At 33.5% G+C, this 9,795-nt stretch overlaps 1 protein-coding gene across 3 annotated transcripts in view; it reads left to right on the top strand.

Moving 5' to 3' along the window:
- Nucleotides 1–8,656, top strand: part of LOC135225599 (proline-, glutamic acid- and leucine-rich protein 1-like) — a 38,058-nt gene extending 29,402 nt beyond the window's left edge. For all 3 annotated transcript variants that reach the window (XR_010317036.1, XM_064264892.1, XM_064264893.1), the window contains one exon: nt 7,349–8,656. Coding sequence is in view for 2 of the 3 variants with exons in the window: in XM_064264892.1 (XP_064120962.1) it covers nt 7,349–7,732 (384 nt within the window). In the remaining variant the exon portion in view is untranslated. The remainder of the gene's footprint in view (nt 1–7,348) is intronic.
- Nucleotides 8,657–9,795: the final 1,139 nt, after the last annotated feature.

The raw sequence follows: 9,795 nt of genomic DNA, 5'->3' as shown, positions 1-9,795 counted from the left end.
AACTGCTCAGATAGAAGGACAGGACAATTAAAGGATTATACAGGGCGACAGCCGACCACATTCAGATCTTTGGTAAACAAAAACATATTCACAAAACATATTAAACATACATATACAAAGAAAATATCTCTAAGGCAACTAATTTGTATTTAAGTCTGTAATTATATCTTTGAGGTCATTCTTAAACATGTTACAAATACAAGGGTCTAAATGGAACAGGCCACGACTAATATTAAAATTACAATGGGAAGTAAGTTGTATTATGGCAGATTCTAAAAGATTTTGTGATAAGACATCTTTTGAACTTGCAATTACCGAACTACCAATCCAATTAATCCGGTGGTTGTTTTCACTTAAATGAATGAATATTGCATTAGATGTTTGCCCAGTTTTTACAGAATATTTATGCTGGCTTAATCTTACTTCTAAGCCCTTGCTCGACTGTCCGAGATAAAATGAGGGGCAGTCCATACATGGAATTTTATATATTATGTTGTTGCTTTCCCTGGGGCCATTTTTTATTAACATTCCTTTTAGTGTTATTATAGGAAAAAACAAGGTTGACTTTAAAGGCTTTTAACAATGATTTAATGGTTCCAATTCCGTTAAAATGAGGCCAACTGAGAATGTTCTTAGAATTTTCTTTCTCCGTGTTACTTACACTATAAAACTTTTTGTGGGCTTCATTATAGCAAATATCTAATATATGTGAAGGATAACATAAATCTTTCCCTATATATCTTATGTATTCAATTTCTTGATCCAAATATTGGGGACTGACAATGCGCAATGCTTGTAAAAACATAGAAGAAAAAAAAATTTATATTTTGATGTTTAGATGGTGGCCTGAATAGAAATGAACATAAGTTAAGTTGATGGTTGGTTTCCTATAAATACTGAATTTACATTGAAGTGGTTCTCTATATATTAAAACATCTAAGAAAGGGAGGCAATGGTCTTTTTCCAATTCTAGAGTAAACTTAATCGATGGTACCTGGTTATTTAATTTAGAGAGTAAATCATTTACATCAATATCAGCAGGTAGAACAGCTAAAGTATCATCAACATATCTATACCATTTTACAGGAATGTAAATTATATTAGGTAAAAGGCGTTTATCAAAGAATTCCATGTACAAGTTTGAGAGGAGTGGTGATAAAGGGTTGCCCATTGCCATGCCAAATATTTGTTGATAAAATTCACCATTGAATATAAACTTACAATCACAAATGCACAACCTAGTGAATGAAATAATGTGACTTACAGGTAGAGGTAACTCATGCTGAGTTAGTTCATTACTAGCATATTCTAAAATAGAGTCTATAGGGACTTTAGTAAAAAGAGAACATACATCAAAACTAACGAATCTATCAGTGGGGCAAAGAGTAATTTTGTCTAATTTATCAACTAAATCTAGAGAATTATATATATAGATATATATATATATATATATATATATATATATGTATATATATATTATATATATATATATATATATATATATATATATAATATATATATAGGTATATATATATATATATATATATATATATATATATATATATATATATATATATATATATATTATATATATATATATATATATATATATATATATATATATGAGAATTGGAGAAGGTTCCAAGTAACGGGGACAAGATCTTAGTGATATATTTCGAAAGTTTATATGAAAGTAAGCCAACAGTACTGATAATAGGCCGCATAGGTTTATTTTCTTTGGGCGTTTTGACTAATCTGTAATCTGTACAGGTAAGATAGTGAAGGAAATTTGACTGACAATTTGTCTAGTAGTTCTGTTTTATCTTTAAGAATTTTTTTCACTGTGCTATTAAAGTTTTTTATGACTTGATCAAGGGGATTTTTTCTTAGTTTTTTATAAGTCCCATCATCATCCAGTAGGGCTTGCATACGTGATATGTAGTCAGCTTTATCTAAAATTACTATACTATTTGACTTATCAGCTTTTGTAATGTGGATAGTATTGTCCTTTTAAAGATCGGTCAAACCTTTCTTATAGCGAGCAGGGAAGTTACTTTCATGCTCAACATTGGCAGCTCCGTAAACAATACCTTTAATTATGTCAACATGATTTTGAGGAAGATCACAATATTTTTCAAATTTACTCGGGGATGACGCAATCATTAAAGCAGAAGGTCGACTCGTTGTAGAGAAAGATAAACCATATCCAAGTGCACTCACAACATTTTCACTTTTTTGTTTACTTGATAGGCTTGCAACATAATCTTGACATGCACAATTAGTCCAATCACTGCTATCAATAAGATTTTTGAGTTTTCTGTCGAGTCTCCTTTTTAGGGCATCTGTAGTCCTACGCAGTTTTTCGTAAATTTCCCGTCGCAGCGAGTCCTTCTAATCAACCGGGATAGAATGATTGAAAGAGATCCTTGTTTTTTCCAATTCCTTGAATTTTTCTTTCTCTTCTTGCTTGGCGGCTGATACGTGCTATTTTAACATCATGGCACTAAATTCGATGAATGAGTGATAATCATACCTTCTTAAACAGCGTGGCAGCAAGGATTTAGGGAGCACTTGTTCAGATAGGCACTTCTTCAGGAACTTTAGTCGAATTCTGGTCGAATGTGCAGCCACGAGAGACTTGGAGAGGGTAGTGACGACACATCTCAAAAGAGGAAACAGAATAGCGAAAGCAAACGTGGCCCTTATATGTATAACTGAATCACGAAAGTTTGGAACGTGATAAATCCATAAATAAAGGTATAAGCCACAAAGGGAATATAAACAACGGACTTTCTGCAAGATCTTTCGACTCGACGTCCTTTACTTAGCAGACAAACTGACTTACATGAGAAATTCAGAGTACAGGAAAGGTCGTATAAATGACAGATAGGGATTATAAGATTAGTACCTAGAATCCAACACACCTGGAGAATGAGTAACCTGCTCGCTATAAGAAAAGTTTGACCGATCTTAAAAAGGGCAATATTATCCACATTACAAAAGCTGATAAGTCAAATAGTATAGTAATTTTAGATAAAGTTGGCTTCATATTACGTATGCAAGCCCTACTGGATGATGATGTGATTTTTAAAAATCCAACAAAAAATCCCTTTGATCAGGTCATAAAAATTTTTAATAGCACTGTGAAAAAAAAATTCTTAAAGATAAAACAGAACTACTAGACAAATTGTCAGTCAGATTTCCTTCGCTACCTTACCTTTACGAATTAGTCAAAACGCACAAAGAAAATAACCCTATGCTGCCTATTAACAGTACTGTTGGCTCACTTTCATATAAACTTTCGAAATATATCACTAAGATCTCTTCCCCGTTACTTGGAACCTTCTCCAATTCTCATATATAATATATATATATATTATATAATATATATATATATATATTTATATATGTAAATAATATATATATATATATATATATATATGTGTGTGTGTGTGTGTGTGTGTGTGTGTAAAATTCCCTAGATTTAGTTGATAAATTAAACAAAATTACTCTTTGCCCTACTGATACATTCATTAGTTTTGATGTATGTTCTCTTTTACTAAAGTCTCTATAGACTATTTTAGAATATGCTAGTAATGAACTAACTCAGCATGAATTACCTCTACCTAAGTCACATTATTTCACTCACTACTATGAAATTCAGGGCCTCTGTAACACGGTTTTTTTTTTTTTTTTTTTTGCTCCTTATCAAAGCATCGGATGTAGCTGAAAGTTGGCATGTATATTTTTACAACTACACACAAATTTTTTTCAGCATTATCAATAACCTAAACCCGAAAGTTTTAATTTTTATAGAGTAAAAATGATCTAGCCAACGCCATAGCCAATGATTGCGAGCCAAGAGTCGAAAAACATTCATTACGTAAGCAAGGTAAACATCGTTTTACGAAATGTTGCCCCACCCATTCCAACCAGACAAAAAGAAAACCATTCACCCTTATTCCATCGGCTCTGAAACCCATAGTAGTCAAGAATGGCTAACAGGATTTGGAATTGTCCCCGTGGTTGCAAAACTGCATTTGTCTTACGACTTGCAACTTTATACAGTCAAGAGAAAGCCCAAAGTGGCCATACTTACTATAGCTTGAATAGGTAATTATTCAGTTCTAGTTTAAATGCAATGTTTATGGTCTGATTTGATTTAGCGTAACGTGATTATAATATTATAATGTCATTCAGGATTTTGAACATTTCCATTAACTGTTCACTGTGCCACCAAAGAGAGAGGAGAGAGAAAGAGAGAGATTGTATGTAAACAGTCTTTATAAAACTTAATTTTGTTAAAATAAGATTTTTATCCAAAGTAAATACAAGCTTATATGTGCTAAAATCTCCAGCAGACCAACGGATCATCCGATATAATTCTTTTTCTTCTTCTTTAGTCTGTACGACCATGTTGGATATAAAGACTTTATGAATGGCGGAAAGATACATAGATGTGGGTGGGGTATCTGTGCTAGCGTAGTAATACTACTGTAGCAGGTGCCGCAAAATTAGTAATAGCAGCAATATACATGAATTAAACGTTTAGGCCAACTGCTGGGATCCCTGAGGATCATTTAGCACTTCTTACAACTACTCGAGAAATGAGTTTTTATAGCCAGAAGTTAGATTTTCTAATACAACAATGTCCATGATAGCCTTCATTGTTATCCTGAATATTCTGACGATAATTACTGGTGAAGGTTCAAAGCCAAAATACGGTACCGTATATTTTTTTTTTTTTTTTTTTTTTTTTTTTAGTAAATAGGTAGATAGCCGATAAATAAAAATTGCTTGACATTGGATACAGCAGTTATCAAATCAAGCTTGTCTACTATGTCTTTAAAGATTTCCCCAAAATTCAAGCTTGTCTTACTTATGTCTTTGGAAAATTACCAAACTAGACCACCAACTATTCCCTACATCTTGTCAATCTGATTGTGACCTATAAAGTAGATTATAATTTCTTAGGAGACTTATTTTGGGAGTGTTTTTGTATTTATCAACATATTTTGTTGGTTTGTTCATTTTGACAATTATCAGTGGAGAGGATTCAGAGTTCATAAAGGTGTACTGCTTTGCTTGTATTTAAATTTTTGTCATTATTGCCAGAGGTATAGCCTTCGTTACGTATAGCCAATCATCCATCGAGAAAGAGGGAAGAAATGATGTCATAAGTTACGTAGCGAGTGCGTTCGAAACCTTATCTCTGAGTAAGTTGGCCCGTCTTAAAAAAAAAAGTCACTTTTACATTATAAGTACCAAATTTATTCAACCTGAGTAATGCAGAATACAGTCAAAATTTATGTGTAGATATAATAAGTATTCTGAATAAGCGTTATACCTATGAAACGCATAGATAAAAAGTTATTGCCAAAAAACCGTGTTTTTTTAACAGAAGCCCTGAATCTCATAGTAGGTTGTGCATTTGTGATTGTAAGTTTATATTCAATGGTGAAATTCATCAACAAATATTTGGCATGGCAATGGGCAACGCTTTATCACCACTCCTCTCAAACTTGTACATGGAATTCTTTGAAAAACGCTTCTTACCTAATATTTATATTCCTGTAAAGTGGTATAGATATGTTGATGATATTTTAGCTGTTCTGCCTGCTGGTATTGATGTAAATGATTTACTCTCTAAATTAAATAACCAGGTACCATCGATTAAGTTTACTCTAGAATTGGAAAAAGACCATTGCCTCCCTTTCTTAGATGTTCTAATATATAGAGAACCACTTCAATGTAAATTCAGTATTTATAGGAAACCAACCATCAACTTAACTTATGTTCATTTCTATTCAGGCCACCATCTAAACATCAAAATATCAATTTTTTCTTCTATGTTTTTACAAGCATTGCGCATTGTCAGTCCCCAATATTTGGATCAAGAAATTGAATACATAAGAAAAATAGGGAAAGATTTATGTTATCCCTCACATATATTAGATATTCTAAGAACATTCTCAGTTGGCCTCATTTTAACGGATTTGAAACCATTAAATCATTGTTAAAAGCCTTTAAAGTCAACCTCGTTTTTTCCTATAATAACACTAAAAGGAATGTTAATAAGAAATGGCCCCAGGGAAAGCAACAACATGATATATAAAATTACATGTATGGACTGCCCCTCATTTTATCTCGGACAGTCGAGCAAGGACTTAGAAGTAAGATTAAGCCAGCATAAATATTCTGTAAAAACTGGGTAAATATCTATTGCAATATTCATTCATTTAAGTGAAACAACCACTAGATAAATTGGATTGGTAGTTCAGTAATTGCAGATCAAAAGATGCCTTATCACAAAATCTTTTAGATTCTGCCATAATACAACTTACTTCTCATTGTAATTTTAATATTAGTCGTGGCCTGTTCCATTTAGACCCTTGTATTTGTAACATGTTTAAGAATGACCTCAAAGATATAGTTACAGACTTAAATACAAATTAGTTGCCTTAGAGATATTTTCTTTGTATATGTATGTTTAATATGTTTTGTGAATATGTTTTTGTTTACCAAAGATCTGAATGTGGTCGGCTGTCGCCCTGTATAATCCTTTAATTGTCCTGTCCTTCTATCTGAGCAGTTGGACTTAATCTTTTTGTTCTTAAATCGTACCCATGTTTATGCTTGTTTGGAAAATTTACTCATTCTCCAGGTGTGTTGGATTCTAGGTACTAATCTCCTTATAATTCCTATCTGTCATTTTTACAACCTTTCCTGTACTCTGAATTTCTCATGTAAGTCAGTTCATCTGCTAAGTAAAGGACGTCGAGTCAAAAGATCTTGCAGAAAGTCCGTTGTTTATCTTTCCTTTATGGCTTATACCTTTATTTATGGATTTGTCACGTTCCAAACTTTCGTGATTCAGTTATACACACACACACACACACATATATATATATATATATATATATATATATATATATATATATATATATATATATATATATATATATATATATATATATATATATATATATATATGCATAATATTGTCTGTATATGTATTTATATATATAGAAAGCAAGTGCATTTCGTAACGTAGTTAACTTAAATTGTCAAGCAGTTCCTTCTAGTTTACTATAAAATTAATCAAAAGCTTTAGAAGCAATTAAAGGTCATTAATCCCGATTATCTGCGTCTTAATCTGTAAAAAGAAAAAAAATGTTGATTACCAAACCTCTTTTTAGACCGACGAATCCTTTCAACTAATTATCTCTCCCTTGTTTTGGCTTAATCTTTGTACTATTGTACTTCCTTGATTCATGCTCTGAAGCTTCGACTCTTAATTGATCTCAACGACGCTCTTGTTTCTCTCCCCCGTCCCCCCAAACTCCAGGTAATGCAGGACGGCAGCAAGGAGCCCCCGACGAAACCCAAGGGACGCCCTAAGAAGAATTCGGTGCCCTCCTTCGCCGAACTTCAGAGGATGAGGGAAGAGGAGCGGCTGAAGGCGGCGCCTGAAGTCTCCCACCCGGCTGCCGAGGCCTCCGCCTCTTGGCCAGCGGGCTCCGAGGAAGGCCCTAGGCCTAGGAGCCAAGAGGAAGAGGAAGAAGAGGAGGAAGAGGAAGAGGAAGAGGAGGAGTACGAAGAGGAATACGGAGAAGAAGAAGAAGAAGTGGAGGATGATAACGCGGAGGTGGAGAAGAGAATGGCGGGAATAGGCATGGAAGTGGAGAGAGGAGAAGCCAGTTTTCGTAGAGTCAATAGAGAAAAGGATTAACTGCTGTCGGAGGCGGCTGGCTGGCTTTATGCCAGCACGGACCTCTGTCCCCAGACGTCCCACGAGTGGGTTAAGGTCTTAAAGGGAATGGCAGACCTCATGTGGACCTCTGGACTCCTCAAACCAGGTTAAGAAGCTACGTGAAAGTGGTTTACGAACGAACATAAACAGTGATTTTTGACGATCCAATATTTAGCTTTGTCAATTATCATTTTATCATTTCGCAGATGGAATGTTGAGCGCAAAATAAAGATTATAACTAAATAATTAATGTCATTTGGTGATTAGTATCTTAATCATGTTTATTATTTTCATTCTGATTTACATAACCCTAGTCTTTCAGTTTGTAATTTTTCTGTGTAATCTTAGAAAATCTCTACATAAAACAATGTGCGTTACATGTTATATAGTTATTCAGGCTTTCTGTATTAGTAGTGAATAGAAAAATACACAAATAGACTTTTTGAATTACAAACATCAGGTAATTCATCAATTTAAAAAATGTTTCATGTTTTGAAGATATAAACTTTATAAAAATGCTTTGTAAACTAAAATCACAACGTAGATCATCAGTATACATTTGTGCCATTTGTTTGTTTGTTTTTTATGTAAAATTAATTTTGACAGTTGCAAGGAAAGAATTCCTTCATTTCAATGTTCTATTATTATTTTTTTCCTTCCGATGAAATTCATTTTCCTATGTAACGATTATTATTATTATTATTATTGTTATTATTATTATTATTATTATTATTATTATTATTATTATTATTATTATTATTATTATTATTATTATTATTATTATTATTATTATTATTATTATTATTATTATTTGACTGTTGTAGTCGTAATGAAGTATATTAAGTGAACTTTTGTAAATGTTGCCACTTGTTAAATAAAGGAATACGAATGAATGATGAGAAGCACAGAGACTCAGTTGAATCTATTTTTGTTAATTTTATTGTAAGATGTCATTTCAGTCCTTATAATTGTATAGAGACGAGTACACCAGGTGTTGGGTCAGGTAACCATCCTTCTCTCTCTCTCACTGTCCCTGTCTCTCTCGAATTATGTAGAGCAACTTGGTGTCACAGCAGTGAAGGTCGACGACGCAAATTATGAGAGAGAGAGAGAGAGAGAGAGAGAGAGAGAGAGAGAGAGAACTCATGTCACAACCAACAAGGTTCATTGTTCCCGTAGTGGGGCTAGCGCCATCAGTGCGCCTCAAAGGGTGCGCTATAGTCATTACTAAAGGCCCCTAGCTGCAACCCTTTTCATTCCTTTTACTGTACTTCCATTCATATTATCTTCCATCTTCTATATACCCACCCTCTCATAACAATTATTTCATGTGCAACTGCGAGGTTTTCTTCTTGTTACGCCTTTCAAACCTACCTAATCTCAGTTTCCTTTTCAGCGCCGAATGACCTCATAGGTCCCAGCGCTAGGCCTTTGGCCTAAACTAGATATTCCATTCCAACAAGGTCATTGCTTTCTTGAAGAGCTCTGGGATTGGTGTGTGAGATAAACCTCTCGCGAATGCATTAATTATCCCAAAAATAAGAATTTTTAATGGGGTCAGGGTCAGTCTTTGAGATCATATATATGTTTTTGAGAACGACCTGCAATCTCCCTTTTTATTAGGCCGAGATTTAGAAAAATGAAAAAGCTAATCCATGTGAACAAGGCTTTTGAGCCAGTTTACGCCTATGCTTTATAAACATGGCACAGCCATATAGGTCTATATCCTGAAAATGGTGAGTTTTTGAGAATAGCAATCTGAATTGACTACGTACTTTTATATTGCACTGAATTTACCAAATGGTGAATTCATCTTCATCTTTGGTTGGGTCATCATCATCATGATTGCTTTTGGTAAGTAAAGTGAAATGTGTCTCAACTAGACCTATATGACCAGTGGCGGGTTATCCAATAGGCTAATTATAGGCTAAGTCCGCCGCTCCAAAGTCGTTAGCCTATATATATTATAAATTATGTAGCTGGTAAACTTATTGGCCCATTATATATATATATATATATATATATATATATATATATATATA

This window comes from Macrobrachium nipponense, chromosome 13, assembly GCF_015104395.2.
Source record: "Macrobrachium nipponense isolate FS-2020 chromosome 13, ASM1510439v2, whole genome shotgun sequence".
Taxonomy (NCBI): domain Eukaryota; kingdom Metazoa; phylum Arthropoda; class Malacostraca; order Decapoda; family Palaemonidae; genus Macrobrachium; species Macrobrachium nipponense.
Note: the sequence above shows the minus strand (reverse complement) of the source record. Positions and strands in the feature narration are given on the sequence as shown.